Source organism: Phalacrocorax carbo, chromosome 1 (assembly GCF_963921805.1).
Source record: "Phalacrocorax carbo chromosome 1, bPhaCar2.1, whole genome shotgun sequence".
NCBI classification, from domain to species: Eukaryota; Metazoa; Chordata; class Aves; order Suliformes; family Phalacrocoracidae; genus Phalacrocorax; species Phalacrocorax carbo.
The window spans coordinates 174,171,351-174,194,054 of NC_087513.1; the positions used below are offsets into that span (position 1 = coordinate 174,171,351).

The 22,704-nt window shown below is 36.3% G+C and overlaps 1 protein-coding gene across 6 annotated transcripts in view; it reads left to right on the plus strand.

Annotated features, from left to right (window-relative positions):
• Positions 1-22,704, plus strand: part of DACH1 (dachshund family transcription factor 1) — a 364,327-nt gene that overhangs the window by 300,952 nt on the left and 40,671 nt on the right. For all 6 annotated transcript variants that reach the window (XM_064440761.1, XM_064440764.1, XM_064440762.1 and 3 more), the window contains 2 exons: positions 12,652-12,803; positions 21,855-22,002. In XM_064440761.1, the coding sequence (XP_064296831.1) occupies positions 12,652-12,803; positions 21,855-22,002 (300 nt within the window). The remainder of the gene's footprint in view (positions 1-12,651; positions 12,804-21,854; positions 22,003-22,704) is intronic.

Below are 22,704 nucleotides of genomic sequence, written 5' to 3' on the forward strand. Positions count from 1 at the left end.
ACTGTATACATGTCTGTATGTATGTGTATGTGCTAGAGACTCATAAAATATTAATACTAGGTAAAGGAGTGTTCACCAAGCTCTCTTTGCCATATGGCCCCTGTGGAGGATAGAAGGCCCTGGCTAGCTTAAGCCTGCCATATGGACCTGGTGGAAAAAGGTAGGTCTTACACACAGAGCAAACCTACCATATGGACTGGGTGGAGCACTCAAAACTCTAAACATTTCTCATACACTAGGGCCTTTTACACAGAAGAATGTAAAAACATACATAATACATTACACACAAAAGCATTGAAAAATGGATCAATTGTTTAGGTTTAATATGATGCTTTCAAGCAGAGTCCAAACTATATACATAATCAGGGCTTATTTTGAAATAATAAAGTGGATCATGAGTCATTTACAACTGACTATTTTACTTTGCATTTAACATCCGCTGTATAGTGGGACTGTACAATACCACCCTTAGTGCTGTGCTAAGATGGATCAGCCAAAAACAGTGATAGGGTTAAAGCAGAGTTTTGCTGAATGTGATCCCTTGTGGGTTTTTTCCCTCTCCTGTTCTTAACCAGAAACACAAATTTAAGACTTTGTGTAAGAGTTGTGAGGCAAGTCCTGGACTTAGAAATGGCTTCTCCTGTACTCCTAATCTTTCGGGGAACTGAGGTTAAGCATAGGACTAGATTGTTGACTCAACTTTATTTCCTCTACAAAACTGAAAAGATCTGTGCTAGCTGAAGCTCTGCTGTGTTGATGTCTAAGATGTCTGTTACTTTTGTATTCAACAAATCTTCATTAATTTTCCGCACTGAAAATGGCATGGTGGTACACTGTGGTGTCTTCTTTTATAGACCAAAGTGACAGTAAAGTAGCTCAGTAAAATGATTATTATATTTCGAACCACTGGACCTGATGTTGAACCTTCCTACACATTCCCATGTAAACATAACTGGATTGGCTTGAATTATTTATGCTTTAAAAAAAAATCAGATCAGGACCATTCCAGTTATGATTATACCAAAATATAGGAAGATGGAGCATAAATTAAAGATGTATTTTTAAGAACTTACTTTCCACTTTCTTATCTGTTTTGAAAATTATTTAGATCTTGTTTTCACAGTTGTACATGTGAAAATGAACAAGCAGAAAAGAAGTCAAGATCTGTTTTGTTTTTGCAAATAGGGAGATATTTAGGCTGTTTTCGCCCTTCAGATTTCTGTCACTAACTTTTCCTTTTCTTTAACTCTATGTTTTTCTCCTCTGGTCTTTAGTTAGACTTGAAATTTCGACAAGCAGACTAACGTATTACTATCTTGGAAGGGGAAGAAACTAATGAAACAAAGAAATTTTAGAAACAATTAGTGTTACCAAGGAGAAGGTTTGAGAAATAAGGAAGAGGTTGTAGGAAACAGCAGAATATGATGAGTTACAGAAAAGCTAGGACAAAGGGAAAACAAAGGAAAATTGTTCTGAAAATAATTAAAGAATTGAGATTTTAGTTTATGAACTCATTGAATTGTACTGATATTTGGTAGAAGAGCAGCCTTCATCAGTAGCACAGACTTCCTTTCAAAAACTGAAAAAATATCACTAGAGTTGCTGTTACTTGATCATCTCAATCTTCTGGGTGCTCTTTTTCTAGGTGGGCTGAAACCCACACTACTATCAGGATCCTGAATAAAAGTATTATCCGTAATATATACTGACCTCCTCAGTTTAAGATAATAAAGCTTGTGCGATATGTTTCAGTTTGTTTAAGCAGTAACTGTTTTCACAGTACCATAATGGTAAAGATCTTTTGATTTGTGTTTTCTGCAGTTACCACATACATGAATTACCATAAAGTAGCAGAGAGCATTTGAATGGATCTTAGGATTTGTATTTTGCTTCTATTGCACAGCATTTATTTGTATTTGCTTCTATTTGCTTCTGTTGCATAGCATTTGTACTTGCTTAAGGAATGAAATAAAGAATTCCTTAATTTCTTAAGGAATGAAATAAATAAATTTTCAAATAAGTTATTGGCATAAACAATGAAACAGTTGCAGAAATTTTGATGAGAAACAGAATTAGTAAAAAGGTCTGTCCCTGTAGTGGAGTCACAATGTGTATTTCCTTGATATTGTGATAGCATATAAATAAAAGGCCGAATGCAATATTAAATTTGCATTAAGGTTTTAAACTGGATCCTGGGAAAGATTTTAATTTAACAGCAAGTTTGTGGCATGTTTGCTGTGTAAGGTACCTTAATTTTCTGTAGTTAATGTCAACCAAACTGATCCAGATTACACGATGACCCCACGATATTTTGTATCTTCTTAAATCAGTGCTGAATGTGAACCATAATGTATAAGTACATAAAGGATATTTTTTTGTCTTCTCTAATACGTATTCCGATATATTAGCATAAATTACATATTCCAAGACATGAAGACACATGCAGGCCAAATCTCACTTTAAAGTGGATGCCTCAAATGGAGCAGAAAACATTAGAGGTAAAACTTCTACATTATTCTATCAGAGAGCATCAAGCTACTGAATGCCATAGAAATCTCACTAATGGACACATTCTGGCAGCTTGTTGCAGATGTTTGATGAATGAATTGCAAGAGGAATCATATCAGATGTAAAAATGCTTGCTTTTTCATTCTGAATTTTGGTTCTGAGCACTCTGGGGTCTAGGGATTTTGGTTTGTTTATTATTATGGATTTCTGTGAAAATCAGATATTGGGATATAATCTATAGGCAATGGGTTGAGAAATATGGCTATAATATTGTAAAGGACTGTTTCTGATGCTATAAACTATGAAACTCATGTTGAACTCCCATAGGCAGACAGCCAAATTTCTATTAGGATATCATAACCATATAATCCAAAATATGTACATCAATTACTGTCTACAACATTTGCATCTGAGTACTGGAACCATTCCACAGATAGGCGCGTTAAGGACGTTTATTATATTTGTTAAAAAAATTCTTGCGAAATCATTTTTAAGCCTCAAATCTAAGGAAGCCTCTGTGCTATACTGCTTCGCGATAGTAAAACATGTCATTCATTTTGTACCCTTCCTGATGAGACTTTTTCAAAATGGGATGCTTCACATCCTTTTGTTTTCAGTTCAGTAACAGTTGCTGTAGTAGCTATGAGACAAGTTAAGATCTTGGAGTTACTAGATCACATATTTCTCTAAAAAGTAAGTGTGTATTGCCATTTGGGTATTTAAGCAAAAAGTAGATATTTTTGAACTAGTGATGATAAAGCACCTGTTACCTTAACCTCTCAGAAGCATGACGGCGGGGCTTGACCAACACAGTCCCCTAGGTACTTTCTTTTCAAAGCAGAGTTTCTTCCCGTGCATTTCCAATGCATTTGTAGCCATTGCATTTTCCTGAATATGCGTTGTGCATATTACCCAATAGCCCAATACAGTTGTGTTGGACGAGTCCATCTGACTATTTCTTGATTATTTTATTTTATTTTATTTTATTTTATTTTATTTTATTTTATTTTATTTTATTTTATTTTATTTTATTTTATTTTATTTTATTTTATTTTATTGGCATTTTTGGCTCTAAGAGTGAAGCACTAATACATCTGGAGTAGGAAATTTGGCATGGACAAAGCTTGGGAACAGATTTTCTTACTGTATTTCTGTCTTGCTGTGCATTTTGAGACTGGTCATCTTATTCAGTAGTCTAACTAATATATTGTCAGTCTGACTATTTGAGGTACTTGATAGTATCCTTTTTATTAAATAAGTTCTTAAAATCATGACTATTAATAGACTCTTACAGGAAAGTGAAGTGAATATAAGTATACATGTTTTAAAAATACTGGGTTTCTGCAGAAAACACTGTCACTGAACATTTTATATATTTATCTAAAATATGATATTTTCTCATGTTATTTTAAGAACGAACATGACAGTATTCTGCATGAATATTCAGTTAGACAAAACACTCTACATTAGTCAATAGATCCATTTTTACAAATTCTGACCAAATAAATATTTTTCTGCTGGAACAGATGACCAGTATAAACTACCGTAAATGCAAAGTGTTTAGACCTCTTTTGTCTTCTCTGTTGAACTTCGCTGACATATTTATTTGCGAAATGCAGTACTGTTGGCTTCTGTGTGACCACTTTACACCAGGTGCCAAGCACGCCTGGTCAACCTCATGCTTGCCAGCACTCTGGGGATGAGGACGTGGGACAGGTTATGTGTTGCCTAATGAATGACAGCTGACGAATGTTGCACAGACACATCGCCACCTATTCACTTTCTGTTTGGGCATCCAATTCATGCTGTCAGCCGATTACCAAGAACATGGGCCATGTGACGAGGCAGCTGGAGCATTGATGCTTAGTCCCCCATAATTGCAACATGGCTAGATATGGACTTCTTGAAAATGTTGACTTAATTTTTTTTCTTTTTCTTGAAGAGAATGAATATTAGAATTATTAACTGAACACAGACCAAGGAAAACAGTGTGAAACAATGCAGTTCCAGGTATTACCATAAAACCTTCATCTTCAGAGAGTTACAAGTTACCAGCTGTGTTCTTATCAAGAATTCTCTTCTCACTACTGTTGTGCTAACAAAAAAATTACATTACAGTTTCAGCTGACAATGACAAAAATGCTAGTATTATTGATATTCCTTATTTTTTAAATCACCTTAAATCCCAAAATAAGAGATGTTTTTCAACTTCCTTGAAACGTGTCCAGAGGCCTATTAATTCAAGTCATGTGGCACCTGAAATGATCCAATAAAATCTAGCAGAATGTAATTGTTACATTCTGTAGTTTTTTTCCTCTGTGTTTTGCAGGAGCCATACAGAGACAGTTAAAGTATAGGGAGGAACAAGCAGCACAAAAATAAGTATGCATACTGGGGATGTATTGCCTTGTGTATTGCTTTTATCAGTTGAGAGATGCATATTTATGTCCATAATTTTGAAAATGTGAGGTTTAGTGTACATTAATTATGCAGTCTTTAAGTCCAATCCCTAATTTAAAGTTTGATGTTAATCAGGAATTTAGCTCAGACGCAAAATACTTGGCTTGACTGTTGATTCTGCATACATTTAGGAAAGCTAGATGTACAGTCAGGCTACTTAGGTAAGGAGCCAGCTTCTGTAGCCAACGCAGTAAAGATTAAATGGCTAGTATCATGAATGGTGGGTTTTGGTTTCCTAAGCAGGTATCCCTTTACTACATAGACGGTTATGCACGCCCTTCAGCACGACTTCAGAAAAAGCTCAGAGTGGCTCTTGTGAACCTATAGGGAGACACATTTACACAACCCTTCACATACACTTACGCGTACAAGCAGTTCTCACAGAATTGCTACGAAGCCAAGAAACATTCTTTTTAGCACTCAGTATTGCCTGGCTGAAGGAGTGGAGCTAGCAGAGTACTAATTGGGACATTTGACATGAACCAGTAAAATACACTTACACTTTTTTCAGCATCCAAAGCACAGATGGCCTTAATGTGCATCTGATCCCTGCCAGTAGCATATAAGGATCTTTAAAAAAGAAATAATGGACATAGTTCTCATAATTACGAACTCCAGGTTATAATATTTTAAAACGCCTTGTATTTATACTAATACATTGTTAAAAAATGCAATAAAAATATTTAGTGTACATTTCTAACCATCATTTTATCTTTAAGGAATTTATATTTCTTTTGGGTTAATTAATGTGAGTTGCTGTCAGGTGTTCAAGACATTTGTACTATATAATTACCAGATATATACAGAATCATCTCTGACTATTCCATTTCTTTTTTATTCCTGACCGTTCTATGCACTTTAAAAAATTGTGCGAAAATTGTGTGAGTGAACAGGATAATTTTTGTTACGGGGACAGAGAAACGATATAATTTTGTTTTGCACATCATGTGTTATGATGCCAAAGTACACAAAGTCGAAATATCACTGGCATTTTAACATTCAATTGTATAGTGAAATACATTTGTTTAAAAATATGAATGATAATTTATTCTGAAATATTGTGAGATCCTTAGAATAAATAAATCAGCAAATACTGCTTGACCCGGCCCTAATCAGTAATAGGCTGCAAAATAAGATAAAGGTTATTAAAATAATCCTTTTATTGAAAGAGAAAATTAGATAAGTTGCGCTGATTGACTCTGAGGCCCTCCTAGGGACATGTAAAATGAAGAATAAACTCAACTTGATCTACTCCAAAAAGCCTGAAGAAATCCTCACAGCTGGAACATCACCACTAATTACATTTTTGCTTTTTGGGTATATTTTGCCAACTCTTTCCATTCATTTATAGTGATGTTCTACCAGTAATTCCTTAACAAAACTAAAATGCATGGTCTTTAAAGAACGTATTTGCTTCAAAGAACATATTTGCTCTTGACAGCTATAGATTTCATTTGCATTGAACCACAGTTAGCGAAAGACTACAAGAACTACTTGTAGAAAATACGCTGTGTTAAAAAACACGGTTTGGCTGTTTTGCTTATTTCTTGCTGAGTCAGTATAAATTTCTTGCTCCTGGGCACTCTTTCTCCCCTCCTTCACCACATAATCCCAATCCTATTATCCCTTTCCAAAGTGTTCGGCCACCTTGACTGTCCTTCTTCCCTATTTTCTCAACTCAGCATTCCCTGACTTCTTGATTAGTCCCTGTCTCCTTGTCAAGTCATCCCTGTTTCTAAACCCCCACGTCTCGATTCCAGCCAGCAACATGTTCCCTTTTTTTCCTCTGCGTTTATAGGTAAATTGGCTTACAAGGTATCAGCATAGAAGGGACTTCACTGAACCTGGGAGAAAGGGAGGCCCCTAATCTTGTGTTCAAGGGGTGATTCTCCCACTGGCTCTAATTTACCATCAGGGAGGCAACTCCAGCTGCAGTATGCTCAGAGACCCTGTGCAGCAGTGAAGAATGATGTGTAGGGACTGCATTTTCTTTAAAAGGATTAAAGAAATACTGGAAATGTATTAATTGAAACTCTCTTTTCTAAAAAAGACACGCATGAAGTTAGAATATTCTATTTTCAGTGGTCAAAATCAGACCAAACTGTCAGTAAATATGAGTGTTACTACTGATGGGCATCTAAACCTACTTCCAAAGTTGACGTATAAAACTAGATTCTTACATACTTGTATTCTTGTGTAGTCTTTTATATGGAGTGAAAGTGTGCATATTTTGAAGCCATGCCACTTATGAAAATGGTCCATAAGGGTAGTGGTACAGAGATGTATGAATTCTCTAAGACCTATTTGTACAAGTATATGTGACTCCACCAGGTATAAAGCCATCATGTGCAATGTATACATCCAAGAAACAGATTCTTAGTAGCTATGGTCCTTTCCATGTAAGCTTTTAATCTTTTAGTCATATTTCATTATTGGTGAGTTACTATTCCCAAAGTCCTCAGGCAAACATACCGAGCCAAGAAATAGAACTCGTTGGACAGCATTTCCGATGGTACTGTTAACTGTGAGAGCACCAGCTTGTTCGGAATGTTACAGAAACAACCACCAGCTAGTCAGTCTATTTGAATATTTTAGATTCTCCCCCTATTTTCAGCTGCCACAGTTGCAAATGTTTTGCTTTCAGAGTATCTGGGTGCCCCGGAGAACTGTTTTTAGCATAAAAAAGAAGAAACCAAAATGTAGATTGAATCAAAAACTATTTTTGTAAGGGTTAGTTTTAGTACAGTCCTTCTACAGTTCGCGGTCATCTTGCATTGCCCCTAGTTATGTGCAGGGTGAATCTTGAACTACCAAATCTATAAAGCAGCCAAATGACATGGGAATTGAGCAAGAGGATTTTTTTTTTCTTAAATCTGCGTGAAGTTGGTAAACATTTCAGTTCAGCATGTGGGACCCCCTGTTCTTTTGTAATAATATAAATCAACAGTTAGAGATGAATTTAAATAGAAGAGCTTCTCACACCTGAAACCTCTAACTCTGAGAATGGTGAAATACAAAACTTTGTACTAAAGCATGTTTGACGATATAAACCAAAATCATATTAAGCCAAATGGAATAGATTGTTTCCACAAAAATGTATGCACCAGATTTATGATAGTAAAAAGTGAAAACAGGATCCTCTTTCATCATTCAAATGGTAAGAATGAGCCCGTTTGAGGAACAAATACGTGTGAAATATTTTACAGAGAACAAAAAAGCATCAAGATACATTACAAAAAACCATTAAATGATTACAGAAAGGCAGTAATCTGTATAGTATTTTTTGGAGCCAGCTATTATCGCTTGCTTTCAAATCCTGGCAATATCAATATTCTCCAGTTTGATTGGTGACTGGTCTGAACTTATCCTACTTGCTTTAGGAACAAAGACAAGAGAATGGCTACCTCTATTCATCTATTATTGTTTAAATAGCTGTCACAGCTTCCAGGATGTCTGTTTCCATGTTATCTGTTGAAAGAATAAAATAGAATGGCAACAAACCAAATACAGTGAAAAATGTTCATTGTGTTTGGCCCAAACCAGCTGCTGTTTGCAGATAAAATCTGGTTTGAACAAAAACAGGTGAATTTTGGAAATTGAGGAACAATGGATGGAGTGGATGTAGCATTTACAAATATTTTAAAGATATGTGTCGCATTGAGACTTGCCTATTACGGTGATTTAGTTCGTATGTCAAGGCACATATTCATCTCTGCTCAAATACTGTAGAGGCTTGGGTAACAGCTTGTCTTATCCTTGTTTATTTGTTAATTTATAACATCTCAGTTCCCAGCACAAGCCCAGGCAGGCCCGGACACTTCTTTGTTCTGCCTTGTTCTTTCTTTTTTTTCCACTTTTCTTTACACTGTTGTGCTCCCAGTCCCGACAATGGAGTTGTAGATTGACCCTCTTTCCCCTCTTGCCCTGGCTTGTCTTCAAATGCTTCCTTTGATGCGTTCAGAGTGAAAATGCCTGTCTCCCAGCAAGGGCTCATCATTTTTGTAGCATTGCTCTGCTAGTAGGGTAAGAGGAATGTTAGTTGCTCTTTTGCAACAGTTTAGAAAATGTTAGGATAATGATTATTTGGAAACAAAGATATATCATTGTATTGAGAAAAGAGGACTTCTGCGGATGTGGAAGATTTAAAAACGCCTTATTTGCAAGAGGTCGTATTATTTTGCTACTAAGATATGTGGTTATGTTTTAATTGGCTGTGTTTACAATGTGGTTTTTCTTAAAAATGCATTTTTCAAGATTCCCTCAATCATTGCTTATCTCACATCCACAAACATCCATGCTTCCTGTGTATAATATGTACATTTGCTCTGTTTCAAACATACTCGCACTCAAAGTTTATTTCACATGGGACATCAAGAAAACAAAGTCACATTAGTCTGACTTTTTTTTTCTGAGTTGACGTTTCATTAAAATAAGTTCATAGTAAGTTCAGCTCTCTAGTCTTACCCTTCAGTGTAAATTTGTTTCTGTTATTTATTATAAGAGTTTGGATGTTATTTTGAGTTCATACCATTCTGCATAACTTTAACCTTTTTTGAGTTACTTTGCCTATTGCAAAACCACGCCACACATTGTTTGTAAAATCTCTGCAAACTTTACATGTTTTGAGCATGCACAGAGTACAGCAAAGTTAACGTATATATAATTTTAAAGGAGTAATACAGTAAAACATGTAATCCCTTGCTTAATTTCTATGCCAAGACCTGTGTTAGAAGCTTTCTGTATCTCAAAAATTTCATGGAAGAGCATATTTTTTAAATGAACTAAGGCCTAAGGAAATTTTAAGTGGGTCAGTTTTATCTAGTATGTTTTAAAATATTTTGACAATTTGAGACCTAAATTATTAGTAAGATTCTAAGTTGTCTTAGAAAGTATGAGAGGTCATTGGTCCGTTTCTCTGACAAACCTAGAGGCAAATCATGTCCCTTTTTCAGTTTACTTTCTTATTTATATGAATCAGCTCCACCGTGCACACTAGGGATTAGACTCTTTCTTGCTATACATGCAAGTCCAATACTTTCACCGGAACCACTGATATAAGAAGTCTTTAGCCAAAAACCTCAGTGAAGTAACAAAGATGATGTTCTGTAATTTTTTTTTTCCTTTTTTTAAATGTTGGGTAGGAATCATTTGGGAAAGCTGTGTTTGCAGCTGAGGAAAAAAAAATGTTTTCAGCTATGCAATAATATTGTGTAGTGTTTATCAATCTGTTGTCTCACCAGTTTTTTTTAAAAGTTTTGGATTGTTTCTTTTGGTTAATGAAAGCATAACAAATCTGACAGCAGTTTGGAAAAAACATTTGGTAATGATTTTTCACACTAGAATAGGATTTGAGAAGATGAACTAGCAGGATGATCTGAGAACAAAAAGGTAGTTTGTAATACCCAGGAATACCTAATTTATTTTTCCTAATGAAGTGGTGAATACTTCTGTAATATTTTAGAAGTTGGGAAGAAACAATTCAGATTTAGGGCCAAATTTAGTATGTTACTACAAAATGACTACAGAGATCTCCATGTTGCTGTGGGGTAGCACGAGGACAGAGGATACATCCACAGAGTACATTTTTCAGAGCCTGCTTTGAATCTCAGTAAGGTAGATAGGAAATAGTTCAGTAATCTATAGCCAGTTTTTCTCAGCACTTTGTCATGAGTGGAAAACTTAAATATAGATGAAAAAATCTTTTATGACTCCAAATGGGCTGAAGCTTTCTTTGGTCAACTTCAATTCATGTCACAAAGCTTTGAATGATGACTTTATGAGAACACAAATGTGACAAATAGAGGACATGAAACAGGGTCTTACTCCTTGTGTCGGCTACTCTCAGCCTGAGCCACAGTGAAGTAGGAAGAACAGCTTCCACGGTAGGACTGATCTCACCTAAAGTAGATCTCTCCATCTGAGCTAGTCCACTTAGGCACTTCTAGAGGAAGATTTGTCTGCTGCAGTGGGTGCTGGTGATATTAGTGCCTTAAACTGGCATCTGCTTCTCTCCACTGGCTATAAAAAGAGCTAAGAGGTACCAGCGCAGAAGGAGATGTCCAAATGCCTGTTTGGGTATTTCTGTGGAGGGACGTAGTGGATGAGGCTTTTACTCTAGCACTGTAAATACTGGCCAGCACGGCAGAGCTAGTGAGGAGATGGGGCAAGAAATCAGCACCTGAACATGGTTGATGGAGGTTGGTTCCTTCTGGAGTGGCGGTAGATGGGGACTCTTGGAATGAACTGGGACTCAGAGTTATGGGTTTCTGGTCCTGGGGTCTTCAAAGCCTTCACTCTAACCCCTTGGTGCTGCAGATTTCAGTTTTCCTGGTCCTAGACTCTGTCCACTTATGAAAATACTGCACCCTGGTCAAAGAGAGAGCTCTTTTTAAGCAACTAGGATCAGAACTTCTGTATAATACAATTCCTAATGTACATGTTAGGATAACTAGAGAAGTATAACTATTTAGTCAAAGTATAGTTAATTCAAGCGCAGAAAGAAAGAGAAATTAAAATACCCCAAAACATATGTGTCTTATAAAGATCAAAGCTCAGATGGAAAAGAACAAGTCTGACAAACTCTTCTGTGGTCAAATAGCTATGCAGAGATCTGCATAATACCAAGAGTACATTCTGATGTCCTTGTACTGTATTGAGATAGATCGATATGTGTCAGTTAGTGACTGAGCCCTTGGTAAGAAAAGTTTGTATAGATATATGTATCTATATATATGTATAGATAGTTTTCCTTTTGAAGAATTCAGATTAACATCTGGTGCAAAGAAATTGACCTAAATTTCTGTATCATATCAACAGTAGTCTAAAAATATTCCAAAATGTTAAAAAAAAAAAGGGTATTGAAGTTTCTATTAATTGTGGGCGTTTTCTTCCTTTTTTTTTTTCACTCACTTTATAATCTGTTCACAGATTATCTGTGAAGCTTTAATCTTAGAAGTCTTCAAGCTGTGCGAGTTTTTTCGCGTTGTGATGTCAGAACTGATCAGATGTGATTGTTACAAAGATCCCGCTAAGGAGTTTAGCACTAATTGTTAGAAGATGTCCGTGCTTAAAAAAACTAGGCCAGTGACTGTAACCATGCTGTTAATTTCATGTATTGTTCAGAGCATGTTTTAATAGTGGGAATCAGGTGTACTTTCTTGATTAAAAATACATTGAGGAACTGTAGTTTTTCTTGGCGTTGCAGGATCTTCTGAGCTGTAAGAGAAACCATTAAGAGCGGGAAGGGTTAATTGTATGGGAAGCCTCGTATTCAAATCCTTCTCGTATACAAAATATATGTCATGCTAGAAAATATGCTATTGTCAATCCAAATAGAACACAAACTAAAATGAGATAATTGGGAAGGTGCCCATAAAGTCAGCCTGAATATATTATCACAAGTATATGTGAGATAATATTTGTTTTAAAAAGATTCTGTGGCACTGTAAACTCAGTCTCATTAGAGACTGCATTTAAAAGGCTTATAAAGTTACTCATTAATGTTATCTTGTTGTATCTCCACAGCTTTTTCATTAAAGAAAATTCAGCAGAAAGCATTTTCTCCTGATAGCAGGAACCAATTTGCAATAAATGTTCTGGAAACCACTAGGGAAGCCATTACTGAGGTCTAATAAAAACAGACAAGCGTAACTTGTTCTATATTTTTGTTTCAATCACATACAGATGAGACCCCGCTCTCCACACCAACCGCAAGAGACAGCCTTGACAAACTTTCTCTAACTGGGCATGGGCAACCACTACCTCCGGGTTTTCCATCTCCTTTTCTATTCCCTGATGGATTGTCCTCCATAGAGACCCTTCTGACTAACATCCAGGTAGGCCTTTCTGTAGATCAGCTTAAAGGGATGGAGAGGAGCCAGTTGCAGATTTGTCTAAATTAATACAACCATTCTAGCTTAATTAGTTCATAAGATTATTTGGATCAACTAATTTACTGAAACTTTCTAGCAATTTAGGTTTTAAAGGAACCACAGCAAACAAATGAATTTAGAAGCTGTCAGATACAGTACATAAAAATACAGATTGTATATTAAACCGCAGCAGAGAATTCAATGAGAATTACATTGGTGTGTTTAACAACATTTGTCTTAAATGCTCTTTTTATTACAGGCTAATGAAATGTATCTTACTGTTTAACTTTATCTCATTTACTAAGCAGAGAAACATTTCTTTAATAAATAGTTATTTTAAATTGCTGGAGTGCCAAGGTGGAAATTATATTTAAAGCTATTTGAAATGTGTCTCTCATAAAAGCATTCACAAAAAAGCACTTCTTTTATAAATAAGCTCACTTCACTTAAAGTACTGTCTTCAAAGAATAGACTTCAAAGGGTATTACCAAATTTTCTACAGATTTCCTATTGGGTAGTCACTATGTCTGTTGTGTGTACAGTACAGACTGATTCAAGTATTATTTAAGGTATACACTAGCATGTAGCTTGGAGACACAATGTTGGTGTTTCATATTAGAATGAAGGGGGTTTTTGTCGACAAATTCAGTGATAATCACAGTGTTCATCATCATGTGTTCCCCAGATGCAACTTTTGCAACCATATGGTTGTACGTTGCATGCAGAAGCCAAATTATTGTGCAGGAATGTTGCTGTACGCTTCTACGGGAGAACTTATCTTGGGCCGCATGTCTCCGGGACACAGGGCTCTACCCACCCTGGGGACAGTGATGCACAGACATCAATATGATGGATACAAAATGTCCGTTTATTTAGCTGCGTCACATGCTTATATAGCTCTTGCGCTTCCTGTTCCTGCCACTCCTATGGGGAGGAGTCTATCTTTCCGTCACATCCCGTGATCTTCTGGTCACCGATCCCTGTCTATTCCCCTACACAGGAAGTAGTGGAGCCGTATTGTACTCACAGAATCACAGAATGGTAGGGGTTGGAAGGGATGTCTGGAAATCATCTCATCCACCCCCTCTGCTTGAGCAGGGACACCTTCCAGATAAGCCTTGTTTGTGCAGCTACTGACTTCTAATATATTTGTCACAATGTTTTTTCCTGCTCATTCCTGCAAATACATAAAATCAGTTATATTCTGTTCAGCAAAGGCTAGGACAGAGTAGGGCCAAATCCTGTTCACTCTACTTTCTTAAACAATCTTATTAAAGTTTATGGCACTTCAGACTTGTTTTATGAAAAGTATACAGTCCATTCATTAGTGATGCTTTGAGAGCTAATAATGAAAAAATACTGCTATTTAAGAATTAAGTATGGCTGTATCTGCCTGGTCTGAAAGAGCATATCTGTGACTGCTTTTTATGGTTCTGAGACTTAGGATCTTAAATATTTAAATCATAAACTAAGGTAATTCTGCAACAGTTAGCATTCTTCTAACAGATCTGCTGCAACGGGTAAAGAATGAATTTTTTTCTAAAGGCAGAAATACAGTTAGCAAAGTATGTAATGTTTTAGCTGTGCATGCATGTACAGGAAAGTTCTTAGTAATTTTTTTGACAAATGTGTGCACTCAATGTCTCTAGACAGCAACCTAATGAGCAAAGCATTCAGCATCAACAGGTTAGCTAATCTTGTGATTGAATATGAGAGTGCTGCACTACTTCAGGATAAATGACCAGGATTAATTTGCCAAGAATGCACTCAGTTTTGTTTTACAGAAAATGTGAACGTGAAATTCAGTAATTGCTTTTTTTTTTTTTTTTTTAAATAAAATCCCCCTAATCTTATCTGGGATGAAGAGCTAAAATGAAAGGCAACATTGTGAAGAAACCAGAGACGACTTTATGCCTTCTCTCACTGTGCTTTTGTACTTACTGCTCCTTACCTTGAGGTTCCACAACATGATAAATCATCTATCAGGGTAAACAGGTGGGACATAAGTCTGTCTGGATTTTTTCAGTATGTCCCCATATAGCATTACATGATTTCTGCAGATCTCTGGGAATCCTTTCATATATCGTCAAGGTGTTTTTTCCCCGCATAGATTTAATATCTGTCAGGATAATATTAGAAAAAATGCTTCATTTTTTTTTTTTAAAAAAAGGTAATTTGATTTTCCCACCTGTGTAGAAAAAGTGAAGTATTCTCTTTAAAACAGTAGAGTCTATTACAATAACCTATGCACAATAGTGGCAGTTTCTCTAATCAACGCCATTTAAAATGTTTTCCATACCTAACAGTTATTGCAACGTGTCGGGGCTACCCCAGGCCCAGAGATGAGTTAGTACTGTGGTACTGACACTTTCAGAGCTGAGTTTTAGGTATTTGACTACAAGTTCAAACTAGTTTATGGGATTTGTGGAAAGAGGAAGTTCTGTAGTATGGTGCCTGCTTGCAAGTGACCTTGCTAAGAAATGCGTAAGCATTACCTGAAACCCATGATGTGTTACAGTACATGAGTCAGAAGGACTCTTGTCACTGGGTAAATACGTCCTTGCTCTCCTCTGGTCCAGAAGAATTTTGCATCCTATTCAGTAGAGAGGTGTGGATTCAATGGGGAGGTGGAGCAGTAAGATGCCTCACCGTTCTCTTGTTGCAGCTATGCTAGCAATGGAGCAGATCTTTCTAGAAAAGATCATCTGGCCTACAGTCCATTCCCTGCCTCCAGTACTAAGGTGCTTTTGAAACAGAAAAGAGCAGAAACCTAGCCAAGGCGAGATGAGTGATTTAGGTAAACGCTGTTCTTTTTTCCCCAGGATCACGCATGATGAAAATATGGATGTGTCCTTTCACAGAAAGGGTATACGTCTGCTTGTGAAATGCAAGCGTACACCTTCATTAGGTCATGGGACTGGGGTGCACACACGACCTGCCACATGTGGTGGTGGAGGTTGCCTGTGTTTTAGGGATATGGTGGTCACATGAATACATAGGCAAGCAGCCTCTGGTTACACCAATGTGTGTGGACATGATGGTAGATATCTGTGCTGTGATCCCCTTGTGTATATTCAGTTGTGTGAGGTGCAGGATCGGAGCATCTGTGTAATATAGACCTTGGGTGCCTCCGGAAGAGGTTGTAAAGCCTGTCCTAGTTTAAAATAGAACAGGATTAGGGTACTGTATGGGCACTAGGAGCTCTAATTTTGACCTTTGTCTGGGTAAGGAGGATCCTAAACCTTGCCATGGGGACGGTGCTTTGGGGTATGTGAGCAAAAAGTTCTAAAAGCTTGATATTTGAAAACAAAATGTGCTAGAAGACTTGCAGGTGCTGAAGAGCTTAGGTGATTGAACTTGGTGCCTAACTTTACTTACTTCTGTTTTAGGAGTCTGAGTCATCCTTTAAAATTGGCCACTAAACACAAGTGAGTCTGTGTCTTCCATCCATACTAAAGTTGAATGGGTAGCTCCAAATCACTAATTTGTAATTTAAGGCAAATGCTAGACAAGACTGTTTCTATTGCTGTCACCAGGGGCTGCTAGTTAGGTTTATTTCCTTTTATAGATCATATATATGTTTTTTCTTACTTCTGCATAAATATTTATTGAAACAAAAATACAGTGTTTAATTATTTGTACATTTAAAGAGGAGATAATAATAATATAGGGTACCCTGAACAACCGAAGTTTATTTCTTGCTGGGGACTGCTGAAAAGCAAATAATAATCTGTAGCAAAGCACAATTAAACAAATACACACATAAAATAAAGAATTTAGATTGGGGACACATTTTCTTATTCTGATGTGCATCTGCACCTCTACAAAGAAGAGAAAATAAATTTCTGCAGAGAGCTTAAATTAAGTGATATGTCTGTTCCTTTCCAATGTATATTTGTTGATTTCTTCCAGGTTAAATGCTGGAAGTCTGCGTGCAGCTGAGGGGAGGATGAAGGGTGATGGAGGGTGGGTCACAGCAAAATGCTGTGTGGGTGCTAGTGAGAAGGCTAAAGATGTTTCCATGCCCCTCGCATAAGTTCACCTTTTTGATTCATGGCCCGATTATGCCAAAGTATGTTACAGCCACAGACTTTCACAATACTGCAATATTCTTTGGTAATAGTAATGTTCTTTTAAGCTTTTAGAGTCTGAATCTTTATTGTCCCTGAGCTGAATTTCCATTAATATCTAAGGGATGAATTAGTTGCACCCTGATCACTATATTCTTCTATCAAGACTGTATTGTATTGACAGTCTTGTTGCTAAGTATTTTTAGAGAGATATGTAAAATAAGTTGCAAGTAGCCCATTGATATTAATAAAAGAAATGCATGATTACAAACTAAATTCCCCTATGAAACCAAAGCAAACTACTGGCTTTATTGCTGTGAGTCACCTGCACTGTTACCATCTATGACTAAATACACAAGAGAAAAATACTGCAAACACTGGATAAAGTAAAAAACCACAGTTTTACTTCACGTTATTTTATTTATCTTCTGCTAAAATTCAAGACAATGGTTTTATTTTTAACAGAAATTATTAATGGAAAAATGGCATTTATACTTGTGCAATATACCTTTACCTGTGACGGAGATATTCAATCTGAGATATTACAAAAACATCTTTCTGGAGTCATCTGTAGAGATAGTCAAGCTGTGTTATCTTACCTTGCTTATGTTACTAAGTCAGAAGTCAGTTATGAATAGCAAATATTAAAAAATTAACCTGTGAAGTTAACTAAAATGTATATATCAAATTTGTTTTTTGCAATACTTTCACTAGATAATTTTAATGCTGACAGCATACAAATTATATAGAATTTCGTCACTAAAAAAGAAGCAATGTTATAGCTAATATTGCAAAAGGAAGCCCCTGAGCTAACTATCTCTGGAAGCTGGGAGGTCTGACCAGGAAACTTTACTGTGTGCATGCCTTGTTCTTATAGTTTCCCTTTTCACTCACTATGGGCGATTGCTGGAAACAGGATATAATCTTCTAGAGAGACCACTGGACTAGCTAGTAAGACCATTTTGATGTCACATATAACTGTGTAGCTAACTATGTTAGGTGGAACACACTGGAGAGGTAGCTAGAAATAGAACAAGCTTCTGTGTATATCTTTCCCTCCAGCCCTTTCAAAATAGGCAACCCATTATTTGCATTTTTTAAAAATAATGACGGGTAATACTGGCTTTAGAGCTGAGTTGAGGTTTGATATCTGCTTAATTCCTGTGGGATCAGTAGACTGCCCTAACATGATGGTGTTTTCAGATACATGGGAGAATGTGAAGAAACATCAACCACCTATCATCTTAACTTATTATTTGGGACATTTCTGAAGAATTTATCAGTGGAAAATATTAAAACAAGTGCATTAAAAGTAAAGAAGTAAACAAACCAAATCAGAATGATCTATAAAACTCCAGAGGAAAACTGTCCGGTTTTGACATTACGTTGAAATAAAAAAAACGTATTAGCAGTGACATAGAGGGGAAGAATAGCGTGCCATGTTAAAGCCTGGCTCTAGATAGAGCCGTACTGTATTAAAAACAAATCTGGAACCTGAGCATGTTCACTACAATTATCATTATCCAGCCTCCATAACATCTGACCTTCCCTAAAGGGAAATATTTTCTTTTTGTTAATGTCCTGTGTTGCACTGCATTTCCCATTGTCATTGGCAGCATATTGATTTAATATCAGGTTAGAGGATTAGCCATAGCAAATGCAAGTTGGACATACTGTATTTTGTATAATCTTTTACAGCTGATCCACTGGGAGAATTAATAGAATTTCATGCAACTCTGAAGTTGCTATTCCCGTTCCAAGGGGCACTGATGATTTTTAAATGCTGTACTTTTTACTTGTTTTTCTCACCCCTTTCTGCATTGAATACAGGGAGATATTGAATGTTTCCAGTATTTCTGCATTAGAGCTGCCATTGGCAGTAACAGCACTTTTGCATATGCATCAGTTTGGCTCTAGTGCAGATTTTTTTCACATTGGACGCCTACTGATGTGCACTGATTTAACTTCTAAAAATGAAACTTAATTTTGTGTAGCTTATAAGTAGTCCCTAGTGGGTCTTGGCTCCAAAAAGCTAATATTTTTCAGACATAATCAGCAGCAATAGGTAATGTATTACCATTAGCTACGTTAGCAGCAAGTATGAAAAAAGAAAAGGTTGGGGGAGGAAGTGTGGTGTAGAAATTCAATAGAAAATGTAATATGCTTTTAGCAGCTTCATACTTTGCAGCAATTCTTAATATGAAATTACACACATCAGTGTTACACTCTAGTATTATTCTCCATGTTTATTCATAATGATTGTTTCATATTTAAAGAACACCAAAATATTGTGTTTTGTCAGCCAAGGACAATAATAGTTTAATAGTAATTTATTTTAAACTGCTACTGATAATACAACCAATCAACACATTAAGTGGTGCCAACATTGGCATCTTGCTAAATAATCTCTAGGCTTTGCGCTGAGAGTACATCTTTCAAAGATAAGTCAACAAGAGCAATCAGAGCAGAAAATTAGAATTTGGTATCTTAGAATTAAAATACAGCTAAACTAAAGTTTTAATTGGGGTGATCTAAAAGGGCACTTGATGTAATGATCTCTTTCATTTGTTACTAATTGTTTGTTCCTGATGAAGAAGAAACATGTACATGAATGTAGTTGAATTGAGTAAAGACGGCAGTTGCTTTAGCAGCTCGATTTTATTGTTAAACAAGATGTATTGTAAGAATTTGGGAGGAGGGTGTTTGCGGCTTTAAACTTAGTTGAAAATACACTTTTCATCAACAAATACTTTTCATGTAATTTCACTTGATCTGGTTTATTAGTGATTTGGAGGAATCACATGTTCCAGTAAGTGATGGATTGGCGGAGATTAAAATATTCTAGATATTAAGTGTAAGCCAGAAGCAGGTATTGATAAACAACTCCTACTTCAGTTTCTCACTATTTCGAATGCATCCCGTATAGAAAACATAGTTTGTGATGGCTGTAAATGTAAGAGAATGTGGCACGGGAAGGGAACAGAGTTCAGGTGGATAGTAACTTTTTTAAAAAATAGCTTGGAAAGGCTTTACAAGTATTTCAAATTGTATTTTACTTTGCATATGTCTGTAGAGGTTTATATTTAGCTTTGTGTGGTTTTCTTTAGTATTCATCCAGGTTTAACATTCAACACAAAATACCTCTGTTTTAGCTACTTCAGAATAGCATTCGGTTCTTTTGAAGAAAGCTGCTAAAACTTTAAATATTTGTAAGCACATTTGTTGTGTTACCATTGTTAGATGTTTTCAATGTGGTTCTGTGCTTATGCAGTGTATGTCATTTTGGTGACCATCTGGGCCTTGCACTCGGAAGGTCTTGATTTCTTTCAGCTCCTGTGGACTTTAATAGATTGAAGTCTAATAAAGGTGCAAAGTATTAAGCTCTGAATAAGGCAACTGAGTACTGAAAATAACAGGCTCTGAAAACAGACTCAAAAGAGGAGTTTGAAGGACAAAATTGCAAAGCAGGCACTGACGTTGGGAAGACTAGTGGGATAAATGTGCAGACTAACACTCACAAAAATACTTTTTAAATTTCTGAAGTATCAGCATGCTGGCTTCTTTTTCCATTCCTTTTTGGAGATATTTCTAACAATTTTAGTAAAAAAACATGAGACCGACAATCCAGTTCAGGAAGCGTGCCTGAAGGGTGAGAAAGCTTACTTGGGAGTTGGGGGACGTGATTTCATGTCTGTAGCGTGGTTGTTCTGAAACCTGGTCTTGAGTGTGAACCTTTTATCTGTTAGCTGAAAGGTTCCCTGGCAGAGCTACTGGGGACTACTCTTCAGTCTCTCTTGTTGGCATTGTTTTGTTTTATATCGGTAATTAAATCTCTGTTGGGTCAAATTATCTCTACAGTTAAGTTGTCAGGAGACTTGCCTTGGATACAGAAGAGTTAGGTTTATATCCATGGAGGTTCATACATGCATATCCATGCTTAATTATCTATTGTATTATGATAGCTTCAGGAGGAGAGATTCAGGTGTAGACCTAGGAGCCCGATGGCCAGGCTTTTGGAAAATTGAAAAAGAAGTCTTTCCTCTTCCCTTGTTCATTTATTTCAGTTCTGTTTCTCCTCCTCTTTTTCATACCCTATCTCAGTGTCCTACCTAATTATTAGCTGTGCCGGCATCTTCCTGTTTCCTTGCAAAAAAGAAGGAATTGTGAAGTTGAAGTTCTCAAGAGAAGTTTAGAATAGGCTGAATCATTATTTCCTGATAAAATAACAACAAAAAAGGTAGGGTTTATTTCAACCGTCCCAGGTCAAGAAATTGAGAGGTGATTACGTTTTGTTGTCTGCTGTGAGGTAACAATTGTACAAGGTCAGGAAACGGACTTTTTAGAACAGAGATGTCTTTCTCCTCTGTGACTGTCCTCTGCTTAGCACCCCAATAACCCTGTCTTCCTTAGAAACTCTATGAAACATGAAAATATTTGAAAATAATAATAATTAGCGATAATAGGAGCAAGATGGCAAGCCTTTAAAAAAGCCTTTCTCCCTTTGGTAATTTCCATTGGCTTGAGTTGTGCTAGAGATTGAATTTGCCATTCTGTGGATGATGTGATTATGAGAGTGCCAATTCTTTTTCAATGGGTCAGCTTTTTGTTTTGGTCACAGGCAAGTGCCTGATGTAGGCTTGTCTCTTTTATCTCTTACAAAGAATAAACCTATCCCTATAACTTTTTTGCATTAGTTGCATGCACAAAGGTGAGTGTGCGTTTTCTGAGAAAACTTGACTCCTGGCTTTTTACAGATTTTTGCCCACCTGTTAAAACTAATTCCAGTAAAAATTTGCTGTTGATAATTGGGAGGCTTTAACTGAGTAACGGGATTATTGAATTTGTAAAATCTCACATGAATAATCAAGGAAAAATAACAGAAGTTATTTATTTTCTCAGCTGTTCTAACATTCTTCAAACATTATCCAACTTTATCTTTGAACAGGGTCTACTAAAGGTTGCTATAGACAATGCCAGAGCTCAAGAGAAACAGGTCCAACTGGAAAAGACAGAGCTGAAGATGGAGCTCTTCAGGGAACGAGAACTGAGGGAAACACTTGAAAAACAGTTGGCTGTGGAGCAGAAGAACAGAGGTATCTTAATTAAGCAGACATAAACACCTTTTAATTTATTTCCTTAGGAAAGCTAATTTTTTCTCAAACACCTGTGTTTGATCAAAACTTTTCCCCCTTACCTCATTTTATGTCCAGGCTGACTGCAATGCAGGAAGTTTTACAACCTGCCTGATTCTGCATAGGATCTCCATGAGATTTAGGACAAGGACCTTCCTTTTTCTCAATGTGTTTATTGAATGTTATTTATTACATCAGTAATACACAACACAATTATAAATACCATAGGTGCTGTTATTGACTTTGGCAGGTTGTGATAGTTATGAAAAAGGAGAGCTGCTTAATACGATTTGTATCAAATTTAAGAATCTGCAAGGTTTTAGGAACTCTTGTCTCTGTTCCTATGTGCTAGGGTCGTATATTGCATGTTTAGGCAAACCATATGTAATGAATATGAAGATAATAGTTATATATAAGCCATTTATGATGCATAGTAGATCAAACATGTTTGTAAAAGTAACAGTTAAGGCTCTTCTTGATAAGGCAGTAGCATTTGTAGCATATACAAGTTAAAGATGTTTAAATAATTTAATTGATAGTAAAAGTAAGGGAGTTTACAGTGATTTGCATTAACTATTTGCATTACGAGCATGTTCTCATCTTTCTTCATGGGTCTATTTTTCTGTATATCTTGCCCTTTAATAGTGTCTAATTACTTTGCAA